The sequence below is a fragment of the Coturnix japonica genome, chromosome 3 (genome assembly GCF_054131305.1).
Source record: "Coturnix japonica strain WE chromosome 3, WE-NBRP24, whole genome shotgun sequence".
NCBI classification, from domain to species: domain Eukaryota; kingdom Metazoa; phylum Chordata; class Aves; order Galliformes; family Phasianidae; genus Coturnix; species Coturnix japonica.
Window position 1 is genome coordinate 72991729 of NC_140665.1, and position 26697 is coordinate 73018425.

Consider the following 26697-nt stretch of genomic DNA (forward strand, 5'->3'; position numbering starts at 1 on the left):
TTCTTTTGGACCTAAGAGTAGAATCCTCCCTAGGGCTGATGCCCCCCCAGAGCCTTTCTTTCTTTCTCCTATTTACTCCATTTATGCTTTAGGCTAAGTTTTGTCATTGTGTCAGTATATGTGTGAAAGAACTTTTGCTGGATAACAGGCCAGAAAGCACTGGAAAAATAAGAGCATCCAGCAAGAAAGCTCCACTTGATTTCTTAGCTAGCCTTCCCCAGTCCCTGAACCTCAGCCTTTCTAGGCAATAGAAGTACTATTGGAGAAACTGGCAAGGAAGCAGCAGCACTGGTCGCCATTGTTTGAAAGAGCTCTTTGGGAAGAGTGACTAAGGCTTGAATGAAAAGCTTCTGAGAGGTGATCATTGTTAACTACAAGTGTTTGCAGAGCCTAACTGCCAACAAGGGAGAAATACTCATTTTCATAATGCAAAAGAATGCAAGTGGGATTAGAGGGATACAATTAAGGAACAAACAATGTAGAGTGAATATTTGGGGGAAAGAAAACAACAACACATGAGTTTTATGTAAACTTTTAGTTAACAATAATCTCTAAATAGTACTTCAAAGGGTGCTCTAAATGGTAGCAGGTTGTGAGTTTTTGAGTCTAATGGTATCATTTACAGACTCTGTGATTAGAAACAATAGGAAACAAGCCTTTAACGACATGGAAAGATTTCCATTATTCTCTTAGTAACAGCTATTAAAAATCACTGTTTATATTAGAGTCCAACCTGCCACAGTTATTCATCAGAGGAAAAAAAAAAACAACAACCCACAGTCATGCCTTTCTTATGTTTGTCCTCTTTCCTTCTTGCTTGATCAAAATTTTCAGCCTGCTTGGGCAACATGCGTGTATTGAGAGTTCAAAACAATAATCCACACCATTATTAGCCAGTAGCCAGAGCTGTTTTTCAGTCTGTGTTCGAATTCCACTTGGCCCTCTGCTCTGGGAGGACCCTTTGGTTCCGGATAGCAGGATGCAGCACAGATGGCTTCTTGGTTTGTACCCTGCTTTGTGCACTTGCTCCACCTCCCTGCCCTACTGGAAGAAGTGGCAGAGAATTTGAAGTGCTGCCACTTACCCGGAAGGTTCCATCTTGGAGGGCTGTAAATCAGCTTGATATCCAGAGGTTCAAGAGAACTGGTCCACAGCCTTGACAACACAGCTCTTTCTGTCTGAGTTGTGATTTAGCGGACTCAATTTAAAATTATGATAGGAAAAAAGCCAGATATGTAAAGGTTGCCTCCTCCCCCTTTGTACACACACACTCCCCTACTCATATTTTTGAGTTATGGCTCTGCCTGCAAACATTGCTCAGGCTGCTGCTACCTTGGGGCTGTGCGTTGGGATGGAGATCTGGATCTGCTCAAGCTCATCTAAATAATTTCTGGAGGAGACAACTGGACCTTCTCAAAACACAGCTTCTCTGGGGTGAAGGTTTTGAATGGGAGGCTAATCGCTGGTGTGTGTTGTTTTGTAGCTGAAACTTTTCCCACTGCACTTGTGTGTTAGAAGCTGGAACTTGGCTTCCTGTCTGTCCAGTTTCTGCCTGAAGCAAAATTTTTATGACTGAGCTGTGAACCCCTGAGTGGAGACGGTTGTAAAAGAAAAGCTTACAGCCTTTTTAACTAGTTGTGGCCTTACTAGTGATTACCATAATATTTTCAATTTATTTTAAAATAATTTGGTTCCCTCTGATCTCACTCCATGTCCCTGGAGTGAGTGGAAGCTGGAATCCAGGGGTAAGACACAGTGGCATAAGCATCCAAAAGATACTGGCAAAGGAGTTGACAACTTTCATAGTTCTCCACCCACCTCCCCAGACTTTGGACCATACCTGCATGGAGCGGTCTGAAACAGAAGGGCTGGTAAGGTCATTGTGATGCTAATGCTCCTTCTCCCAAAGGAAAAATAATCTTTTATGTAAAGCAAATTAATTCTCAATCCCATTACAACCAGCAGCTCATTTAAAACAAGAAACAAAAAACAACAAGTAAATAGAATTGTTGAAGAGTGAGCAAAGCCTCAAAATGGTGGTAAGGTAACACTTTGCTATAGAAAGGGAAAGGGGAACTTCACAGAAACCAAGACAAAGGGTAACTGTACATTTAAAAGTGCAGGGAAAGGGGGAATTGCAGACACTTAGTCAAAATAAAGCCAGAGAAGAGGGCAATAAAGATAAGAAGAAACTGTCCGGAGACCTCTGACAAGAAGAATTAGATCCCCCCCCGGGCAAGATGATGCCGACATGGGAGAACAATAACAGCAGATAACACCAAGAAGAAAACAGAAGAAGAATTTCACCCAAAACATCGGCAAGAGTCGCGGGGAATGGGGTCAGGGGGAATGAGGGAATGGGGTCGCGGGGAACGGGGCCATAGGGAATGTAATGAATATGTAATCAAACTGAGGAGGAGACTATTGATTATGTATTAGCTTAACCTATATCTGTAACACACTTTTCTCTTTACGGGGTGCAAGTTTGGAGGAGCTATCCCCCTTGCACCCGGCGCTGCGCAACGCTGGAATAAACATACCTGCTTTATAACCCATCTCTGGATTATAGAGTTTGATTCCGCAAGTCAATTTGGCACCCCAGATGGGACCCTCTCTGTTCGGCTGCAGGACCAGCTGAGAAGGGGGACGCCTTTGGCGCGCCCCGAGATTTCTCGGAAGGACTCCCCTCCCTCATCTGATCACTGCAGGAGCAGACAAGAACCATCTATCGGCGGACCAGGTATGTGAAATGGGGGACCCTTAAGTCGTGAGGAGACGTCCTACGCAGGGCACAGTGGAGTCAGCGTGCTCCCCCCCAGGGATGTGAGCTCACGGGTTAGGTTAGGTTGCCGGCTGGGTTAGGACTCCCTAGGGAGTGCCTACAAAGGGGCCAGTAAGTCGTACGCATGGTAAAAGAGCTATTGCTCACATTCAGGTGATTGCTAATTGGGCAGAGCTTGTCTGCTCTCTGGTACAGGGTGATTTGGGTAATCCTGGGATAATTGGTATCGTACAGTGCTGTTTATATAGGTGACCTAAGTCAACAACTAGCACCGGTGTTCTTAACATCTTTGGTTAAGCTTAACAAATGATATATTGTAATTCTGCTTGAATTGTCGTGTGAGTGTGGTGTGAGTGAGACGCAGCACAGCTGCGGGGCGAGTGCGGAGTCCTGACCCGCGGTTCCGTCCTCCCGCGAGGGAAACGGCCGGGGACGGACGAAGCGAAAGTTGTCTCCAATACTTGTTTGTCTTTGTTTTAATACATGTTTATTTTGTATTATTAATTACTGGTTGTTGTAAAGTATGTGGTCATAAGTCATAACAATGCTGTTGTGTCAGAAGTGGTTTTACTTATAAAAGAATACGGTGGTTTATATTAAGTTACGATGGGAAAATCACAGAGCAAAGAGGTCCCTGCGCGCTCACCCCTGGGGTGTATACTGGCACATTGGCGAGATATCGCTGGGGAACCAGGAGGAACCCTGAGCCAAAAAAAAAAAAAATCCTGATTAAATATTGTAATCAGTGGTGGTTGATGTATAAGCTAGAGGACAGGGACAATGAACATATAGAGGGATGTCTGTGTGGAATGAGTATCAAGCCATTTATGTGATACTGTGTTCTGCCTGCGAAGAGGTGTAAGGGAGGTGGGTCAGTCAGTGCTGGCTCTGTGGCGAGAGGTTTATAACTGAACGATATGGATTGCTAAGGGAAAGTTATAAGGTAGTAAGGGTGTTTATGGAAACTGAAGAACTGTGTTGCTTGATTTGTGGGTTTTGAAGGGAATGGGACAAACTGTTTTGCTGGTATAAGAAAGTGTAGTTGTTAATGGCATACGGAAGTATAGTTGAGGGTATGTGGAAGTGTAACTGAGGGTACAAATAGTGGAATAGTGTACAGAGGAAAAAGGGTTAAAGAGAAAGTGAGTTTATCTGTGCTGGCATGAGAACAACCCCCCCGCACCGTTCCCCTGCAATCAGAACTCTCAGAGTGGGAGAGGGAGCCAGGGTCAGAGACTGCTGCTGTAAACTGCAAAGGGGGAGGTGGAGAGGACAGGGCATTGGAAGTGAGAATAGCCTTCATGTGCAGAGATGTGGGAAATCTGAAATCTGGGCAGCACTGGAAGGCTCTGGAGAGGAGGTGAAATGTAATGATTAGAGTTTGGAAAGCGAAAAAGTTTGGGAAGGACACAGGTTGAGGAAGGCAAAGATAAAAACAGGGATGTCAGGTCTGAAGAGAGGAGTACAATAAGAAGAAAACAAACAAACAACAACAACAACAGAAAACAAAACAAACACCTGATTGAGAATCAGAGATGTTCAGGAAATTGAGAATAATAACAGCTGTTACTGTTGTGGTGCTAGAGTAGGGCCATAGGACCCAGAGATCCCCCACGAGGAAAGGGGGGGGAGGGAGGCTTGAAGAGCCCAGGGAGGGCTCTGCCCCGCTGGAATGAAAGCAGTGTGCAAATGCAGTGGGACACTGGTAGAGAAATCCGACCAAGCTGAGTGAGAAGGAATTGCCTCTGATTGCAGAACTGAACAATGAGAACTTGGGAAGTTAACCCTAGCAGATACACTGATGAAACTGCAGCTAAGGAAGCAGGATAAAGTAGTTCATTTTCTGATGGATATGGGAGCTTCTTACTACCCATAGATGGTTTTGTAACATTAGTAGGTGCTACTGCCCAACAAGAAAAGGCTTACTTTTGGAATTAATTAAATATAAGCTAAGAAAACAAGTAGGAATACAGAAATTCTTGTACCTGTCAGGTTACCCTGGCAAGAAATTTAATAAAACTGGAGCTAAGGGTCAAACAATATTGGCTGATTAAGAATTGTAAGTCTGACTATTAACACAAACTGGGAAAAACAATGTTATACCCCCAGGAGCCACAGCAATCTCAATTAAGACACACTTAGGGGTGTGGGCATCAGGGCCAAAAATTAAGCCCTAAATACAAGTTAAAAGCAAGAGCTCACCCACTCAGGGTAAAGTGGTGCCCTTTGAGGATATGTGACTGTAGAAGGTCAAAAGAAATAATAGATAATTTTTTGAGTTTAAATTACTAATTGAATGGGAATCCAAGTACAAAACTCCAATTTTGCCAATTTGCTAAATTTTCGGATAGCAAGTGCTTTAGTTTGGTAGAAGACATGAGGACAAGTAATGGAATTGTTGAATGGATACACTCAGTGATGGAAAATCCATGCACTTTATCAACCAAGTTAAGGAATGAATAGGTGGAGTTTACCTTCTGGATTTGAGGGATGTCTCTTCTGCCTGGTTTGGCTAAAGGAAGCCTAAGGTTATTTGCCTTTGAATAGGAAAACCCTAATAGAGGGAGAAGAGACTCAGTTAACCTGGACAGTGTTACCCAGGGTTGTGAGAATAGCTTAATGATCTTTGAGAACTGGTCAACTCATGAGCCTGAGACCTGGGATCCTCCATCCTAGGGTGGAACTTTACTGGAGCATGTGGATGCCACAGCAACAAAAGGACTGTGTACAATAGACTGAGAGTTTGCTGAGTTTCTTGGTTTACAGAAAGCACAAATAACTCAGAAATTACAGCTGGACTTTGGACCTTAAGGACTGCCAAGAAAGAAGCCATCTGCTAAGCCCCTGAGCTGCAAACTGTCAAGGAACTCCATACGTTCCCAGGAATGACAGGAGGATGCTGACCATGGATACACAGCTACGGACTGATGGTAAACCTCAAACAGCTTGAAGTGAGTAAGGGATGGTGCCTGAGGGCAGTGGCTGCACTGGTGCTCAATATTCAAGAAGCCTATAAATCTACACTGGGCCAAAGGACACCAGTTTTAATATCTCATACAGTGTTTACTATATTGGAGGCAAAAGGGGGACATTAGTTCATTGGCTCTCACCCCAAAGATTCCTGAAATACCAGGCCATCCTGGTAGAGCAAGGTGATGTAGAAATAATTGTGATTAATATTGTCAACCCAGTATCTTTCCTTAGCGGAACTCCCGGAGAACCACTATTACATGACTGCTTTGAATCAACTGAAGCTGCACATTCCAGCCGGTCAGTCGAACCTGAAGGACGAACCCTTAGAAGATGCAGAAGACACCTGGTTTACCAGCAACTGCAGTTTTATGAGACAAGGAGACTGTAAGGCAGGACATGCAGTAACTGCTACTGACCAGGTAATCGAAGCACAACCACCAGCTGTGGGGACTTCCCCTCAGAAGGCTGAAATAACTGCCTTGACAAGAGCTTTAATCATATGGACAGATGCTAAATATGTGCCACACGCTCATAGTACCATCTGAAAAGAGCAAGGATTGCTCACACACAAGAAAAACAGCCTGATTTAAATCTACCAATGGTTATTATATGTTGTAAAAGACATCAGAAATGTAACACTGTACAGGAAACAGAAAATAAGATGATAGATCAGGTGGCAGAACAGGCAGTTGAAGAGGGCTTCAATTCCAGACGGTAAACTTAAAATCTCTGAAGCCAAGTCAAAACCTGTAAAATATTCTAAAGAGAACAGGAGTCCAATTAATGATTTAGAAAGGAAGAGAGCAAGCTGACAGATGTGTGCATGCCCAAATGGACACATTATTATGCCCTTTAGTATTTTATGGAAATTGGTTATAAGGGAAGATAAGAGAATATATTGAGCAAACCAACACTACAAAGTACAGTCCCAGTACCAGGAACAGGGCACAAGTGTGGGCTTCATGGGAGAGGGCCTTCCAGGGCAACAACGGCAAATTGAGTTCACAGAACTCCCAAGAAAAGGGGGGTACCACTGTATGAAAATTTCTGTAACCTTAGAAACAATTGAGGATGCTGCTGCAGATGCTTGATGGACAATCCAAAAAGAGATATCCTGTTTATCCAAAGATGCATTGCAACATGGAGTAGGCAGGGATAACACCGATTGGGGAATAGTTTTCTCTGGATCATGGGATAAACTTACTAGTTGCCAAATTTAGGATGACTAAAACAGCTTTTCTTAGCCTGCATCACCTTGCTACTCTTGGTGTGTTTTACTTGTGTTGTTATAAGATGTCTTTTGTGTCTGTACCAAGGTACTGGAAGGGAATACGAGGTTTGGAAGAGACATGAGCTGAGACAAAAGGTAGAGAGCGGAGCCTATTTTGAGACCCATTAAGAATCTAGCAGGTAAAAGCCTGCTAGATTAAAGAAAAGGGGGGAATTGAAGAGTGAGCAAAGCCTCAAAATGGTGGTAAGGTAACACTTTGCTATAGAAAGGGAAAGGGGAACTTCACAGAAACCAAGACAAAGGGTAACTGTACATTTAAAAGTGCAGGGAAAGGGGGAATTGCAGACACTTAGTCAAAATAAAGCCAGAGAAGAGGGCAATAAAGATAAGAAGAAACTGTCCGGAGACCTCTGACAAGAAGAATTAGATCCCCCCCCGGGCAAGATGATGCCGACATGGGAGAACAATAACAGCAGATAACACCAAGAAGAAAACAGAAGAAGAATTTCACCCCAAAACATCGGCAAGAGTCGCGGGGAATGGGGTCAGGGGGAATGAGGGAATGGGGTCGCGGGGAACGGGGCCATAGGGAATGTAATGAATATGTAATCAAACTGAGGAGGAGACTATTGATTATGTATTAGCTTAACCTATATCTGTAACACACTTTTCTCTTTACGGGGTGCAAGTTTGGAGGAGCTATCCCCCTTGCACCCGGCGCTGCGCAACGCTGGAATAAACATACCTGCTTTATAACCCATCTCTGGATTATAGAGTTTGATTCCGCAAGTCATTGTTACTTAAAAAAAAAAAAAAAAAAGATATTTATCTCTGTGGAAAATCTTTTAAAATAATTGCTGAGAATGCTGGAATACAGGCTTCCAAAGGCTGCACTTAGATATGCAATTTCCTTACCATTTTGGGTAAGTTTTGTCTCCATTCCACAACCTGCCGTGCAGCATGGCTGTAGCAATGTTCCTTGTAAGAGTAATGCAGAGAGAACACTGTGCATATCATGACCATCATGTCTTACCTGGTTTCTTCTGTGTGCTTTCTGGTACCTGAGCAGTTTCTTCAGCAATAAGCAGTAAGAAGCCATGGCAGAAGAGGGTATGTTATTTATTAAAATTTTGGTAACTTCTGAAAGGCTGAATTCCATCATTTCTGTCATATAGTTTAATACAGTGGGATTCAATTCACTGAGGCAAAGTCTGAAACAGGAAAAAGCACTTAAACCCAAGCAGTACATCCAGGTACAGTATCAGGATTTACTGCAAGCAGGCAATGTACTTCTCATGCTGTACTTAGAAGTGGCTGAACAGGTTGGATAGGCACAGTGCGATACACCGTTGTGCAGAAATACAATGCCTGGCTCTGCTAACCTCACTGCCAGGCTGAGGTTCTGTGACTGTAGTATTAAACACACTACTGTTGATATAACTGATTACTCTGGAAGTTCACCCACCAGGATCAAGCTTGAAAAATTAGAAGGTGGAAAACGGCATTTTCTCATTCCAGTGTGTGTATTTGGGTTCTCAGTACAGTAGTCTCAAACGGACTAACAGAGGGAGACAGCAGGGACATAAGAGAGCAGGAAGAAAGTCAAAAGCAGGAAAACCTTAAAGGACAAAAAGATAAAACCATAAGGAAAGTGCGGGATGATTTTTGTTTTTAGAGATGTGGAGTAGCAAAATAACGTAAATAATAACTATTTATGTTATAATGAGAAATATTTTACTCACAGGATGCTGTGAGTAGTAAAGTCTACAAGAGGCATTTTAGAAATACAGCAGCTGTGGGTTCTAAGACAATGAAGATTTATTTTTAAACCTGCCCACAGAACAACAGAATCATAAACAGTGGAAGGTACCTCCGGTGGCCCAACTTTGATGTTAATGGGAACAGCTGTATTTTTGTGGAAGGAGGGTCAGAGATAGGAGCAGTGGGCAGTTCTCAGAGAGACAAGCAAACTGCAGGTAAGTTTCCAATAGCCGTGGCTGTGGTTGGTGGTAGAAGACGCAGACTGTAGTAGGAAAGCCTGTTGTGCTTCCTGTAGACACCAGTGAGCAGTTCAAGCTTTTATAATAGTCTTAAACAATACACTGGCTTGCTAAGCAAAAGTGAAGACTAATTATGTCCAGTAATAAAGATGGATGAATATCAAAATCTTTAGAATGACAGAAACTTCAGTATAAAATAAAAAATGTCATTCCCTCAGGTAGAAATCTGAGACCTGGTTAGGCAGGGAAGGATTAAAAGCAAACTCCAGAAATTAGTGGCACCAGTGAGGCACGTCAGGGGCAAAATTATTTATACCATGGATATAAGCAGTTTCATATGAATGTTTTCTCTCACATAAAATTTATCTACAGTTAGAAAAGTTGACGTATTTTCTGAAATAAAATAATTTCAGAAATGGCATTTTGGAGCAGCCTGCAACCGGTAACAAAAATTTCTAAACAGAAACCTAAAAAAAAGCAATTCTGCCCTCCCCAAACCCCAAATCCTGAAAACCCAGGCTAAGAGGGAGACGTGAGATTTATTACCTGTTCTCACTTGTAGTAGTGTTCAGGATTTTCTTGGTGAAACCTTCGTTCAACCATTTGTGTTTCATTGCTTCTTTGACTCCAGGCCTCTTAGCAGGGTCGGGCTCAAGTAAGGACTGCATAAAGTGTACAGCTCCTGCACAGGATTTGGATGAAATGTTATAATTTCTAGTAAGCTCTGATTATTCAGGTATGTCAATATTTTCCTTCTTCAGAACTGTTGCATGCTGCTTCTCTATATTATAAGAAGCTAAACTAAAACCTACTCTCCTGGACTACTTGCTCCATAAGACAGCTCCAGTTCTCCTGATTCTGTTGCAGTCCCATGTGGTGCCCCTGTGTCCCCAAGGGCATCTGAGCAAATTGGACAGTGTGGGCCCTGCCAGGAAGCAAGAAATGGACCTTTGGATGCTGCTATGGATGTGGCATAGGATCTTGCTTCCTAATTTGCTTGATTTATCCCAGTGAATTTGGTGTATGGAATCAACAAGTAACTACAGCACTGTGCCCACTCAGCATTTGTCTAAGGCTCTGAAAAGGGGCACATGATGCTATTTTATCTAACAAACTAATTACACTGATAAAACTGTGTATGGAAGGAGGGAGATGCACCCCTGTGCCCAGATAACATATTGTGCTTTGACATGCTAGTGTTGGGTGAGAGCAAGCTTAAATATTCCCGTATGTTGGCCACCTAGTTTTTTTGTTTTTTATTTTTTTCTAGAAAACTCTACCAAAGTCTTCCATTTTCCTTGGGGATTCTTTAAAATGAGCAAAATGGCAAGAGAGCATTAAACTGGGGACATAATGCTCCTTTTACTTTGTAATTTTCTTCAGAAGAGCTTAGATCTGAAGTATGCAATGCTGTGCTACTGCTGTCTCACTAAATTCCCAGTGGACAAGGGAACAATGGAGTTATCCACAATCTTCCACTGACTGTGTGGGCTTTGTAGAAAAACAGAGATAATGTATTTCTTAGTAGCAGCTGTAACAATAGTATAAATAAGAAAAATCAGACATATTGTAATTGCATCAATGGAGAGCTTGTAGAAAAATGTATCTTCTATCTGGTAGTCAATCTCCAAAGAAAGATAAATGAGAGTTTAATGTGCAAATATTCTGGACAGCTAGAATAGATACCCTCATACCATTTACTGGGGAAGAAAAAGATATTATATTATCACTTTATCTTAATATTATGACTGCAGACTAGATCCAGCTAGCTCATCCTGGAACTGTCTGCTGCTTCCCAGTGCTTGGCTGCAGGCAGCCTCTGCAGCTCATCTTGGTTTCCCTGCTCACTCTTGCCTAATGTTGGAGCAAAGAAACTCAAGGTGACAGGGTGGGGGGAGCTGGTCTGTACTTGGGCTGCTAGACTGCTAGGCAAGACCTGGATCATTCTCTGCCTTCTGGCTTCATCACTGAACCTGCAGGATTTAAAGGGGCTGTGAGAAGCTGCCAAATTCTGTGATGGTCTACAGAGACAATGCCAGTCCAGGTGTAGAGAAAATAAGAACTAAAGCCAGAGGTGTGTAGGAAATCTGAGCTTCGGGGAAGTAAATTTTCAAACACAGATCCAGAATGTGCATACACCAGAATTGCTTCTATGCCTTAGAACCGTAGACTTTAATCCAGGCTACAAACTACCTTTGCCAGTAGAAGACTCCATAGGTTGTAGCTTGTTAAACATTGTCAGTAAAATTAGGTGGAAAAGGTTGTATTTTGGTGTTTGTTTTTTTTTCTCATGAAAACTATCAGGATTTATCATGAGAAAACTAAGAGTGCCTGACTATAACCTGCATAAGACACACTGAACACAAAGGTGTTCTCATTTACTGTGCAACTGCTCTTCTTGTGTAAAAGTGATGTACATTTTATTCCACCTGTATATGAGAACCAAGCACATTGGTCTTTTGAAAAGAGACAACAGCAAGATCTTCCTACTGGGCTGTCAGACACAGATCTTGTCTAAGACACATAAGCTACTTCTAAGAGAAAACAAGCAGACTAGAAAAGTTTCATACTGTCTGCCAGAGAGAAGCTTATAGTATTGATAAACTGACTTTATCTCATGAATTAGACCTTAAACACATGTATATATATATATGCATATTAGTATTCTTTATAATAAAATGAGTGCATTACCAGGGGAGATGTCTGATGGAATTGGGCTGATTTCTCCAATTACCATCTTTTGATGCAGTTGCTTGATATTAAAAGGCTCCACTGTGAAGGGTAGTGTGCCAGTTAGCATAGCAAATGTGCTAACACCTCTGTAAAAGAAAAGAACCACAAACATTACAGCTCTAGATAATGATAATAAATATCCTTATAACAAGAAAAATGATAATGCTGTGAGTTGGGTTTCGGAGATTTGCCTTCAGTGTCAAGAACAAGTTTACAAATTATCATCTCCAAACAAAAATTTGCACTGAGAAGACATCTTACACTTTTTCTGTTGAGTAAATGCTGTTTTGTCGATAAAAGAATACTGTGGGAACTGTGCATAAAAGAGTCTGTACAGTGAGTGACTGGAAAGTTCTCACTGTTGAAAGTGGAAACGCAATGTTTATTTTTAAAATAAACTCATTGAAGTGTTAGTGCAATGTACCCGGTCCATCAGAATAAAGTATTTCTGTTTTGAGACTGAGTGACAATACAGAACTGCAACTGATCTGGTAGATCCTGTTCCAAATAGTAATTCAATTCTTCTTGCTTTGCTCAGATTGCTAAATTAGGTGTGACTTATGCCTAGAAGGCATTCGTTTGGTTAACAACTTGCTGTTGGCTAGAGACCTAAAGCTTTAACTCTTGCAAAATATTTTGCTATTATGATGGTTGAGCTTTAGGAAGGTTGAGGACACTTGGGTTGTCTGTTCTGGTGGAGGCTGAGAGGTGACATTGCTCTCTGCAAATTCCCAAGGAATGGAGAGGGATGTGCTGGGCTCTGCTCCCTGTAATTGATGACATAACACATGAAAGTGGCACAATGCTGCACCAAGGGATGCTCAGACTGGACATTAGGGGTGATTTCTTTGTGTGAAGGCAGTAAAACTCTGGAACAGACTTCCAGCCTAGGGAAGTTGTTGATGTTCCATGGCTATCAGTTTTCGAGAGGCATTTAGATAATACCTTCAATAAAATATCTCAACTTTTGGTTGGCCGTGGAGTGGTCAGGCAGTTTGATTTAATGATCTTTGATGGTCCCTTCCAACTGGAATGACATATTCTACCCCTCCCTATCCTATCCTATCCTATCCTATCCTATCCTATCCTATCCTATCCTATCCTATCCTATCCTATCCTATCCTAAATTGTTGAGTTGGATTGCATTAAAACTAGCAACCCGTGGATTAATTCTTTTAATTGCAAGAACTAGACCAGGATTTGCATTACCTTAAGCAGCTAAAAACTAGGCATTAGTAGTTATCAACAGAAAGAAACAATCCTCTCCAAAAGGGTCATCACAACGTCATACAACTATTTGGTCCACAGTTAAGTGTTTCAGGAAGAACTATTTGAACTATCTCTCTGCACTGACAATAGCAGCACACCACCTGCTTGCCTTGTTGTTAGATCACCAGAGCTAAGTGAGATCAATCTCTTCTCACTTTATTCAAGCAGTGTGATAAATCTAGTTCTTGTAGATTGGAGTAGCAAGAATTATAGTTCTATAATACATAACACTGTGTGGGTTAAATGCAGATGGATTTAAAGTACTTTATTTTCTCTGGTGAATAGGAGTAGCGTGCAGTGCAAAGTGGATCTCTAATATCATTACGACATTAAATACATTTCTGTTTTCAACACTGCAAACACTACCACACAGTTTAACTTTCTGGTGATGGTGTACACAATTGGTGCATTAAACTGGCAATAGTTCTTTTCATCATCCCATTGGGTGGAGAAATCCCCAAGGAGAGGGAATCTGGTGAATGGATAGAGCTGCTGTCCTAAAATCTCCTTCAAAATCTTGTCTACAAAATGTAGCTAGTTAACAGTAATGCACAAAGTAGGTAATTGTGGCTGGTATTGTAGTGGGACTCAACCATTAATTAGCTATAACAGACTACTTCTTCTCTGCCCTACCAAACTGTCTGGATTAGTTTGGATGCAGCAGCTGCTGCCTTAATTCAGCTGGTGCACAACAGCTAACCATATTCCAGTGTTCCAAAAAATCTTTAAAATCTTATGAAGAAAAAAATCATCAGTAGGAAAAATGGGCTGTTCCATGTTGCCACCTAGGTGCCTCAACTGCATTGCACTTGTATCTGGTTAAGCTTTCTGAATGTGTTTCTAAAGGAATCCAGCTGCCTCCTTCAATTGTAACTACTGCTTGTCAGTCTTACTATGTAAAGTCAGACACTGGAATCCTTCAGTTCCAGAGTCCAGTCGATCTTTAACCCTTTATTTATTTTGTGACAAAGGACTAAATTATCTTTCTAATCAAAGTTAATCCATCAGAAATCCCTTTCGCATAATGAGAATGGAAACAATTCAGGTTAAACTGTAAATATGCTTTATGTTTAAGGCTCAGAATATGTCTGTTAAATACCATGGGCCTTGTATGAATTTTATATAGCCCTTGATATGTTATGTGATCTTTATTAACTGAGTAACCTCAGTAGGTGGTTCTAAGGTTACTGCTTTGCTTTCATTCAGCCATCTGAAATTTGAAATAGGTATAATCCTATTTAAGTGCTGACAGCATCCTTTAGACTTGATTCATCTGGGTAATGTCTAAATAAATTCAGAATAGTGCTCTTGAAATCCAGAAATACTTAATACTGGTTCAGTAGAATCTGTCCTTTATCCTTCACTTTATCCTTCACTTTGTGTACCATTAAAATCCCATCAATTTAGAGGAAGCTGAGATGTAAGAATCAAGGCTAGGTCAAAACCGTAATATACTGTGTGTCTGTCAGAAACAGTTCTTGAGAAAAACAATGTACATTATTTACTTATGTGCACGTGTGCATGTGTGTCTGTGTATGTATACACAGAACTGTAAAGCTGATTGAGAGAGGCAGTCTCTTAACATAGATGCTCTGAATAACCTCTCTCTTTTGTACATACAGTTACACAAAGCTTTTACTTTAGATATTTGAGTTAGATGCCTAAATGTAGCTACTAGCATTATTGTAGTTCAAGCTTAAACCCTCTGTCCTCTCTAGATACACTGTTTGGAATGGACTGCCAAGAACTCCTGAAAGATAGATTCCGTGTATCCATGTATGGGCAAGGAGGTGGGCATACCAATTCTGTACAATCAGACCTCACTTTCGTTCTGAGAGATGTCCAAAATGAGGTGGACTGGATTTGGATCAAATGCAATATTGTGTGCTGAGCAGCAGTAGAACATTAAGATCCATTGGATCATTGCAGATATGGAGTAGGATGGGATGAGGCACTTCAAAGTTAAATAGTGAAATTACTTTTACATACCTTGTGAGCTGTTTGAAATACACTGGCTTTTATCATGGGCTTGGTAGCACTTTGAACTTTACCCTACCATTTGTTAGTTGAGCCACTGAAGTTTTGATGGTTTTTGTTTTGTTTTGTTTTTTTTTCCTGGCAAAATAAATGTTAGACACAAAATGCCCATTCTTCAGCATAGGACTTCCAAAGAGCTGAACTTGTGTGGTGGACTGACAGGAGGGTGAGAGATTAGTCTGTGGGGCTGTTATGTGCGAGTTCTTTGTCACTTCAGAATACGTTCTTAAAGCCTGATGCCCTACCTTCTGCCAGCTTCCCTTGATATAGGGTTACTCTGGAGCAGAATGCGTATTGCTCAGTCATTTTTTTTCTGTGGTGTTCTACAATGAATGCACATTTCAAAACTCATTTTTCATTCCCTTCTTTTTTCCTAGCAACCCTTTCTCTTATGTCTCTCTGATACCCTAAGGCAGAGTGCCTCCCACCCATTTATATCAGGGTCATATCCAAACCATTCAGTGCTGAGAGTGTTTTAATAAGAATATTTTTAGATCTACTTACATGGACCAGACATCCACCTTTGGGCCATACTTTCTATGAGCAAGGAGTTCGGGGGCAGCGTAAGCCGGGCTCCCACACTGGGTATGTAACAGCTCTTGAGAGAGACCCTCAAACTTTGCAGTATTGCTCAGTCCGAAATCTGATGGTCATTAAAAAAAAGAAAAAAAAAAAAAAAAAGTAATTTATTCTCAAAATTCTTTACCAGTTGGCCAAAGACAGGAGAAAGATACAGTACCAATACATATTATGAGGGCAGCTAACTGTGCTTTATCTCCTTGCACAGCATTTGTAGTATTGCAGATGCCTTTAGGGCAGAGTTGCACATAACAGAGTAGTCTTCTGTATCTGAAAAATGAGGACTACAGGAAGTTTGATTTCCTGGGGGACCATTACTTGAAGCAGCAAAATATATGCAGAGCTGTGCAGACAAATAATTTAGATGTGTTGAAGCAGTTGATGGAGCCATTGTTGAGTCCATGCTACTTCACTGGTGGGCCTAATTTGGTGGTTGATAGCATGGATACCCTGGCACACCCAAAGTAGTGGGTTGAGGGACTGGGTGCAAATGGAGGTTCTCCTGCTGTGTGATGGCCTCAGGAGATAGCCTGGGGTTTTCATCAAGAGAATGAGGCCTGGTGGTCACTGTTGGTGGCCTAAACAAATCCCTGGGATTTGCCCAGAGGAGGAGGAGGAGAAAAAGAAGGAGAGTTCCTACAATCATTTACAAAGAGGAGAAAAACTGAGTAACTGTCTCCTCAGGCGTCATCTTCTCTTGGCTATATTTGCTGACAAAAACCGCTCAGCTAGCATTAGCATCTGGTGACATCTCAACTTGCTTGGGTACAAACAAATGTGCCATGGATGACTGGAAAAGTAACAGCAAAGCTACCCAACTGTGAGGCTGTACTCTGGCCTTGGTTGGGTTTGGTTTACCTATTCTGGCTTGCCTCAGTTGGCTGCATACTCATACAGGAGCTCAGCCCTGAGTGAGCACGGCTGAATGAGTTACAGCATCTAGCTCAGCAGGCTGTGCTTTGAGCCTGTTGTAAATGTGGGGTAAAATGTGCTGGCTTAAGCCTTTTTCTCTGTATGTGTGCATGTGTGCAAGGGAAAGGGGGACAAGGTATGATTGTACAGGATTGGCTGGCAGTCAACCTGGGATGAAGAACTGGTTCCTTTTTTTTTTCTCAGAGGTGTTAAGCTTTTAAAAGTTTGGGAAACACTGGGTTAAACATGTGGCGTCTCTAAAAGTGAGCTTCCCTTGCAGGGATTTTTCCATGTGGTTTCTGTAGCATAAAATTAATGTTTCTCTGAGCTGTGTTAACTGCTTGGTGAAAATTCCCCCATTTTTATAAATGTTTGCCTCAGAACCCTAGCAAAGTTTCTTTTGGTGACCGAATGATGAGGTTTTTGTTCAAGTAATGACTCGACAGAAGCTAGAGCACCCATACCTGCATTTGGATCCCATAAGATTTATTTCTTTTTCTATGAATCATGCCTACTAGGAACAGATTTCCACACATAAAAGCTGTATTTTTTTCTTGTTTCTCCAGCAATACAGTAAGGAACACACCAAACAAAATTGTTTGCCTTGTTTTCATGAATGTTTTAATTAAACCTCATATAAACAAGCTGTGAACTTAAACTTCACAACTTTCTTTATACTGAAAGCTACAGTATATTCACTGAATAATCACAAATTCAGTCATATCAACATGCTGTTTAAATAGTAATTGAAAATAGTCACTGAAAGCTACCTGAAGAAAAAGCTGAAAACACACTTAACATGTACATACCAACAATTTTTATATTGTTGTTCTCATCAAGAAGAAAATTTTCAATTTTCAGGTCCCTGAAATGAAGACAGACGGCAAACTTTAAGATTTCTGGTGACCCAACTAACCATTTGTAGATCTGTTTTAGCAAAACTTAGTAGAAATATCAATAGCACTGCACAGCAATGCCTTACAATTGTAGCAAGATCCTGAAATTTTCATGCTGTGGAAAATTTCTGTATTTAATGGAGGATTTTATGAGTATTTTAAAATAGATTCTTCAATTTAGAAATCATCCATTCTATGGGTGCATTATTTTGGAAAAGAAATAGTATTTATTTCTTTGTTTGAGTGAAAAGGGACGTTGCCGCATGCTTGGACCTACAATGTTTTTGTCATTGCTTGAAGCAGTGAGTGCTGTTGAATATTTCAACTTTCCTGTGGAGTACATTGTGTTTGTGGGATTTGGATTATGAGGGGGAGCTGAGAAGAGAGAGCCATGCCTTGCCCTCAGTGATATGCCTGAGCTATGTTGGGGCACATACCTAAAGGTGTAGCCACTTCCAGACTAATGTCTGTACAACCAGGACCAGCCAGGAACAGCTGTGACACTGGAGGATGTAACTCAGAGCTGCAGGACTAATACTCCTGTCTGGCTCATTGACTTACTTGCTTATTGTGGGAACATTTATATCCTTACAAATTAAAACCAAAAGACAGAATATTGCTCCACAGTGGGGAGTGCCCAAGTGGCAGCTGAAATGTTTTGCAGCACAGGGGAATCCTCTGCTGGTGTAGTCTGGCTGTTGGCAGCCAGTCTAGCTGCCTACAATGCTTTTCTGGACCCCACTGTGGCCCCTTGTGAAACTGGGACTGGTGTGGCTGGCAGTGATGAAGAGTTTTCCCTTGGTTCTATAGGGACACAGGGAGGAGACCGTAAATTTGAGAAGCAGCTGTGAGTATGTGGAAGTGCTTTCGCAAGCCCAAAGACCTGCAAGTGTAGATGAGAACAAGCCAGGAGGAAGGATGGGAGGAAGAATAGAGGCACAGAACATGGGCTGGGAGGACCAGCACCCTGCAGCCAGCACTGCTCTTCTGCAGGGATGAGGTCTGGCAGTATAATGGTGCTCCCAATGCCTGTTTTTCTGGGAGCATCTGTTCTCAGTGGCTCTGGATGAGACAGTGTTGCACTCAAAAAACTGCCGCCCCAGGCTGAGAATGGAATGGGAATGGTTTTAATGATAACTTTTTAATAAGTTTTCATTTGTATTGAGCGTGTTCTGGGGTGGCAAATCAGTCAGTACCCAGAAGCTCAGAGGTAGATGAAAGATAACTTTGTACCACTGTGGCTCAACTCTGTGCACTAAACTGTGCGGTTTAAAACCAGTTGGGCTTCAGGCCACTGCAAATGTGACATGTCTATCATTTTTAACACCCCATGCAGCACTCTGATGACTTTTACTACTCTCCAATTAAACAATATTACTTTGGATCCCCATGTTTGCTGGTCTGATCCCCACAATAGAGATAAATGCTCAGTTTATAGAACATTTGTTCTCTTGCCTGATAAACTGATACTGATAGCTATTAATATTTACAAAGTGTCTGAAGTTATCCTGTATCAAAAATGCATTTTGTTCTTTCTAATCCTAAGGAAACTTTCCCAGAAATGGTGTAACTTCAAGTAACTGCATGCAAGTTTTCTTATTCCCATGTGGACTTTGGAAAGAGGGCAGCTTGTGATGTTTGTCCAGGTCTTTGGACATTTTTAATTTAGGAAAGGGGGAATATCCAGGAAAAATTAGAAATTGTACACACAGGCAGATTACTGATGCTTAGCAAGCACCAGCTGTAGGAGATGGTAGCTGGCTATGAATGTGCACTACCCCAACCCAGTTTCAAGGTCATGTGATTTAGCTTATATATATCTATTAGAGACTTTAAAGCAAAGATGTATTATCTCACTGCTTTGGCATGTCTAGAGCAGACACAGGGATGGTTAGCAGAGCTCAGCTGACGAGTGCAAGCTTATGATGCTGCTCTACCTGGTCTTGTGCCTAAGCCCTCTTGGACAGTGAAAAGATGTGCGATGAATGAACAGGCAAATGAGGCCATGCTCTGTCTTGTTGGTTATTTTGTTACTTAGACATAAAAATCTACTGTGCTTTTTCATGGACAAGAAAAGTAGGCTCTGCCTTAATTTCAGCCTTAAGCATTTGTTGGATCAGTGCCGTTTTTTGTGCTGAACAGAAAAAGTGAAACTCAGGGTAAAAAAATAGCTGTCAAAATAGGGCACAAGATTTCTGAAGGGCCATATTAACTTGGACTAAAAATAGCTAAGGAAATGGCCTGTTTTTTGTTTTTTGTTTTTTGTTTTTTGTTTTTTTCCCATCCTTTTTTTCAAAGGTATATTCAAGAGTTAAAAATCAGAAATGCACGTGTGGCCAAAAGTGAATTAAATTAGCCAATTCCTAAGGTCCTAATCCAGGAATGAGACCTTACAGTCACCAAGCAACTCCATTCCAGTGGAGGTCCCAGCTCTAGACACTGGCACACGGTTATCCACCTCATGGAAGTGTTACCATGATTTCTCATTTTACCAGCACCTCCTCAGCTGTGCCCTCACACCCATGGAGCAAACATTCCCTACAGCAGCTGGGAATCCCTCCCTTCCTTTGGTGGAAGTAATGCTAAGACTTGAGCTCTACTGAGTACTTAGATGAGAAAATCAGATTGACTTTGTGAGGTAACTTTTGTATTTCTGCACTCATGTTGCTGGAAACATTGATGCCTTCCTTTTAGAAGAGCATACACCCACAATTATCCTCATTGCCCTAACCTCTGCAATGAGTTGCTGTAAATCAGAGCAATTGGCGCTGAGCATGGGAGCCCTTCCAGATCCACAGGACGCGCTGAGGATGGCAGGCCATCACCTTGGCAGGGCAAATTTCTGCTCCATTCCAGTCTGCTTAGGGTTACAAGTTCGTGGCCATTGCTATGACCCTCAAAGCTAGCAGCGGATCATGGGCTGTGGTACATATCACCACAAACAAGTCTCCTTAGGAGCACTTCACACTATTTTTCTCCTGAGTGCTCTTAGAGCATGCAGTAAATGTCTTCTCTTGCAAAGCTTTCCCAGCAAAATGATAACAACAGTTCAAGAGAGAAGTAGAGGAAGAAATCAGGCTACTCCCCTGCTCACTTGGAAGAGCCGTTTCCAAGCAAAGAGAAGGGAGAGGGCTTATGAAATTCATGAGGAATGTTGTCATGGGAAGAACTTAAACATTATGTTCGTGGGCAAAGAAGAAATGCTGTAAAATAGATTATCTAGGGAGCCAGCATGTCAGAGATATCAGCCTGGACTGAATGCATGAAGCCCTTTGTGTTTGTTTTCTGGTGTTTTCTGTTTGTTTTTATGTTTAAATTCTCTAGGTAGATAATGATTCTTTTCTGTTCCTTATTAATTAAAAATAATAATAATAATTACATGCTGGACTGCAAGCATTTCATGTTCAGCGCACAAAGCATTTGCAGATGCTGAGCCATCACATTCAGAGCTTATTTGTTTCATGGTTACTGTAATGATGCAGTCAGCAGGATTACTTGTTAGGTCTTGGGGGCTTTCCCAATGAGTGCATTTATCATTTAAAATGAAGGATCTGATTGACTGTGAATTATTGCAGAAAAACAGAAAAAGATGGTGGGAAAAACTGCTTCTTTCTTTTTCTTTTGCTTAAAAGGGAAGTTCTTATTCTGCTGCTCTTGGCATGCGCTCTGGGATTCATAGTGGGGGAAAGAATAGCTCGCTTTGCTCAGGGCCCTCCAGCAGTAGAAGCTGTAATCTGTTTCAGTAATGCAAAAGCCAATGTGGCAGGTCACTCAGTGTGACCCACTGCATGATTTTCTCTATGCAGCTGGTGAGCTGTGATTCTCCAGTAGCAGCTCGCTCAATTGCTAGTCTGTCCTGGGTGGTGGGTAGTTGTTTCAATATGTTGTGGCTAACCAAGTGAGATCAGTATTTATTTACAAAGCCGCTCTGGAATATTTGAACTCGATACAAGTTTGTCATCAGCTAATACCAAGATATTTGTAACAAGGTGTTGATTTGTTGTGCTTATCAGTATTTATCCCTAGACTTTGTCGCTTTACTCCACCCCTCCACCCCCCAGCACTGCATAGCAGCTTAATGTCTACAGGTATGGAAATAAACTGCTTTATTAATATGGGGTGACAGAATATTGTCTTTTGAAACACTATTTTTTGTTAGGGAAAATTAAAGAAATTCTCTTTGTAAAGAGGAGTTCTCTTTTTTCTTGCACACTTTCTTTCTTTACTGTTCTTTGGGAAGAAAAAACATCTTACCTGTGAACAATTCCGTGACAATGCAGGTACCCAACCGCAGAAAGAATTTGCCTGGTGTATCTCCTTACTTCCCTTTCTGCCAGCCTCTGTTTGTCACAGATTCTGTCCAGGAGGTCTCCACCGAGACACAGCTCCATCACCATGTAATAGGAGTTGTCGGTCTCCAAGGTCTCGTATAGCTGGACAACATTGGGGTGCTTGATCATCTGGTGTATCCAGGGCTCCCGCTTCATGTTTTTTAGCACGTAGGAATCCTGCTTGGCTTTTCTCTTGTCAATTACTTTTATGGCTACCTAAATTATAGGGCATATGTAAATAGGCAACAAGCATAACAACACAAATTAATTTTCAAGTATTTGTGATGCGTTACTTCATCCCTTCTGGACACAACAAATTATCTGTGTCCTGCCATACAAGTGAACACATTTGGAGTGAACAGCTTTCCAGATTTGTTGTCTGAAACCCTAAGGGTCAGATACATGTCCCTAATTTCTCAGTAGAGATTACCAGGAAAGCAGATTTGAAATTGTCCGTGTGCCATGCCCAACTCTCTTTCACAGGAGGTGTATCTTTGTTGCCTATATTGTCTTATAATCATGAAAACAGGTGTACTCAGTACATATTTGCACATGTGACTGATTATATCCGAGCAATAAACTCAATTTATGAGGTTAATTTATGAGGATAAAGTTCAGAGGATAACTCGCTGAGTAGATTGTGGTTTGCAGATTAAGTGGTCTGCAGTTCTCTGACATAAGCTACTGCAAGGCTACTCACAGTGCCTGATGTGCGGTGCCCTCCCACTGGGCACTTACCTTCTCCCCTGTGGGGATGTGCAGCCCCTCCATCACCTTGGCAAAGGAGCCCTTGTTGATCATTCTGCCTACCAAGTAAGTCCCCACTTGTTTGGTGTGAGGGAAGTCCTTTCCGCTCTCCTGAGGCATCTTGCTAAAACAAGCAGGTATTTTTATAGCCTTTATGTTTTCCTCCCATTCTGGTAATATCCTGTCCACGTTGCCAGTTTCTGTCATTTTGTCCTCCAAGCCTGCTTTGGTTGCTGTGGGCATCCCTGGAGAGGTATTGCTGCTTTCTAGATGTAGCTGCTGATTCCTGGCAGCTCCAGGCACTAAGTCTGAATGTCTCATGGTACAGGTGCCACCCCCAGAGCGCAGAGCAAGTAATCCTTTCCCTCTATGACTTTGTTTTGTCACTGATCTCCACCCTGAGCTCACAGCGCTGCTCAAGCGGAACCAAGTGAGAGATGATTAACCTAACCTGATACATAGTGTCAGTGAGTGTCCCAGACCTGCTGAGCCAAGTGACACATTATCCCAGCAGCAACCTGCAGCGCGCTCTCTCTTCCACTTGAAACAGCTCTCCAAACACATACTCAGTGCAATCTGCACCAAACTGAGCCATAAGTCTCCTTGCTAGTGTGCAAGGGCCCATGGTTATTCTTAAAACACTGTGGTAGTGAGCATCAGTGCAAAGCTGAGCTATGCACATGATGCTGTACAAGCACTGATGCATCTGCTGTACAGAGCACAAAAATACACACCTGTAGAGCATTTAACTTCCAGAGTCCTGAGCTGAACACAGGTGTCACAGGTGTTTCTTTCACTTCCTGGGACTTGATTCCTCTTCTGTAAAATGTACCAAAATGAGAGCATTTTTCTCCTTAGAGAAATGACCCACAAAACCAAGAAAAGATAGTTTTGTAGTTATGTTTTTTTTTTTTTTTTAATGCAGCTGTTGTCCATCTACATCTGGCTTCATTACCTCTGTCCATTCCAAAATCGTGGAGTGAAAAGAGCTTTTCCAGAGAGCACTTTCACATACCTGCAATTTGAGCCGGGAGTTGCCATCTTTCTGCACTGACTGCAGTGAAATCTCAGGGACCCAAAGCACTTCCCATAAGTTAGCATGATGACGAATCCTTTCTCCACCCTTCATCACTTGGAGACGAACAATAAGCAATGATCTGCTCGCTTGATTTGACTCACGAGCTCAAGAGGAGAAAAATTTTCCAGGATGAGTGAAAGTGAGAAGGAATTAAAAAAAAAAAAAAAGAAAGTGTTTAAAATCTAAAATGGATTTAATGTATGATTTACAGTTTCTACATTGTGGACAAGTTCATTGCATGACCGTCTGCATGCAGCTGCTGGCAGACACAGGCACTCCTTGCCTTTTTGTGCCTATGGAAAAGATGAAGCCCCACGAAGCTGTGCAGGTTGTCTGCTCATAACACAGTTGTCATGCTTTGAGCTCAATCTGTAGCTCCGCTACAGATTTTTTTTTTTTTTTTGCTTGCAAAATTTAGTGCCTTTCTTTTTGTTCTGCACAGAAATCCAGAAGCAAAGAGATGGTTTTCCAAGTAAAGAAGAAGGAAATTCATGACTTGTGCTTGCTGTTTGTTTTGCCTCCTTCCTGTCTTCCTAGACCGCTGTTCATCCACTTTCCCACTAGAAACAAGGGAAAAAAAAACAAGCGAGGGGAACCACTTCTTGGGACAGAAACCCCATATTTCTGGCACATTTGAGAGGAAAGGAAAAAGCCTCTTTATAAGTATAACAAACCTTAAAACATGATAGCTAGCTAAGTTAACTATTGCTGTTGTTGGGGAGAGGCCCAATCTGACACCTTCGAAAATGTTGAAGTCGAAAAGCTTTCAAATACCTTCTGAAGTGATTTTTTGGCACACTGGAGGATTAATAAAGGGAGACAGGGAAGATGGAGCAAAAAAGAGCCCATTGCTGTTAAAGAGTCCACTGTTGCTGATCTCAAATCTCATGAGAATGCAATCCTGTATGAAGAGGGGAGCAATCAACCAGTGCTAGTAGTGCCTCTCTTCTGTGGTGTAGTTTATACAGGGCTTTCTACACTGCACTGAGGGAAGAGTGTGAGGAGATACAAAATTAAGCAGATCACTGAGAGAAGAGAGGTGCCAATAAAGGTTTATCTCCAGCACAGAGAAAGGTTTAGCACAGCAGGAGGAGTGACCACCTTCATGGCTTCAAAATCCAAGCAGCACTCTTCCCCAAACAAGCGCTAGGCCAAACCATCTAGTATTTTTACCATCTTGCATTCATTTTGTGGGCAGTAATTCTGCCTTCAGAAATTAAAAAACAAACCCAGATCACTCTATCACTCTATACTCATATACTCATATCCGTACTACTGATCTTGAAAATTTGAAGTCGTGTTTGTGTAGGAGTTACTTTATGCAAAGGCCAAGCTAGTTTAATAACCTAATTATGTTCAGCAGAGATCATATAACGTGATGAGGAATCTGTACCTTTGTAGCCACCATCCTGGATTTCCTGTTGCGAAGCAAAACATTATTTCTAGATATATCCAAATCTTTTCTTGTCTCAGGTTAGACATGAGGCAACATGGTTTCTGCTTTTTGCCGGTCTTTTTTGCAGGATGAGGCCTTGGTTTAATGAAAGGTTGATTTTTACTTCTTAGGTTTTCTTTTTTAAGAAGTCCTACTTTATACCCTTGTGAATATTGCCAGTTATGAACGATCTTGTGTGAGATTTTTCAGAAAGGCCAAAAAGTCAGATTCCTACAGCTGCAAAGTCCCACTGATTTTACTTGAGTTTCCTCTAAGTCTGTCCCTTTGTGACTGCAGAATGTGTACTAAAGGATGTGCCATACTTAAAGGCATGCTTTCCAAGGGCAAAAAATGCACGCCAGTGTGGTGGAGCCTGCAAGCATCATCCCTGTGTGGGAGCTGCTGGAGCTCCCTGTCGGGGAGACAAGGCTCATTAGTTGGGATGCAGCATCCAGCCCTTGAGACAAAAGTCAGCATCTCCTCCTTGATGGCCATTGTCATGGTGATGCATCAACAGACAGAGCCAATGCAAAAATCTCTTCTCTAAGTGTGTACTTCAGTGCATAAATATTTTTGGGCACTGAAAGATCTCCCCACTCCTGTGACTTTCTGTATCTTTCCCACTAACCACTGATGCTGGAGGTGCTTAACATGCTGGCTGAGTTTCGCAGCTTGGCCTGTTCTGGAGGGATTGATGTTGTGAATAGTTTGTGTTTCTACATGGCTTAAGCTACCTAGGTGTAGGACATAGGCTCAGTAACTCCTTTTAAGACTGAAAGCTTTTCAAGTTTCACACTTACGGGTGGGGATTTCCTTTTCGGAGAAAGAAATCCAAGATAGTGGCATTTAAATGTGGTGAATGGAGTGAATAAGAAGAAAAAATGTTTTGTAGAAATAATAGGAGGAATTTCAATTAAGTAGCAACTTTACAGTCTGTATTGTAATAATTCAATGTATCCTGGAACCACTTTGGCCTGTTTTATAACATACCTAAGATGTGCCCTTATTACACTGTAACACCTGCCATATTGTAAGTTATTTCTGACTTCCCATATGCTTTTTGGCAGCTGTAGAGTTTACTTTAGAAGTTACTGTATGTGCAAGGTCAGCAGCTTTTCTGGAGGATTTACATACTGCCCTGTGCTAAGGGGTTAAGAAGGCATGGACTCAAGGGTGGGACAGACTCTGCTCCCAGAATGGTGCAAATCAGGGCTTATCAGAGCAGGCAATGCAATCGCTGTCTTCTGAGAGCCTTAGTACTTCCTTAGGCAAATTTTGGCTGCTCTTTGCCATCATGAGGTCCGTGGAATTGGAAACATATGGGTTGTTTTCTCAGCATTGATCTGGTCCAGCTCTCACACAAGTAAACAGGAATATTTCTTTTGTCTTCATAAGAAGTTGGATCAGGCTGTAAAAGTGCTGAATACTTTGTTGTCCATAACATATTAAATATTAATTCACGTAAGTGTGTTTCCAAGATGTCACTCATTGAACATTTTATTCACAGAATCCATCACAAAATCCATATCTGCTCCGGGTCTGTCAGATTCTGTTCTGTACTGATTCCTTAGGCTAGCTGTAAATTAAAAGAATAAGTCTTTGTCTTTCTGCCAAGCAATAGGTACTTACAAGATTTGCAGAAGTTTTTCATGTGTATGGATATTCATTTTCAGATGGGTTTCCATTTCTAGAAA

General features: G+C 41.7%; 1 protein-coding gene across 2 annotated transcripts in view; it reads right to left on the bottom strand.

The window, feature by feature from the left end:
• Positions 1-22976, bottom strand: part of LOC107311947 (hormonally up-regulated neu tumor-associated kinase homolog A-like) — a 29790-nt gene extending 6814 nt beyond the window's left edge. The window contains exons 1-7 of one of the 2 annotated variants that reach the window (XM_085541921.1): positions 22482-22975; positions 21667-21959; positions 17326-17381; positions 15530-15668; positions 11678-11805; positions 9533-9668; positions 8020-8197 (exon numbers count right to left, since the gene is read on the bottom strand). In XM_085541921.1, the coding sequence (XP_085398047.1) occupies positions 8020-8197; positions 9533-9668; positions 11678-11805; positions 15530-15668; positions 17326-17381; positions 21667-21959; positions 22482-22811 (1260 nt within the window). In that variant the 5' untranslated portion in view covers positions 22812-22975. Of the gene's footprint in view, positions 1-8019; positions 8198-8233; positions 9037-9532; positions 9669-11677; positions 11806-15529; positions 15669-17325; positions 17382-21666; positions 21960-22481 lie in introns of those variants that run through there. The other variant, XM_015858881.3, reaches the window with a different exon arrangement.
• Positions 22977-26697: the final 3721 nt, after the last annotated feature.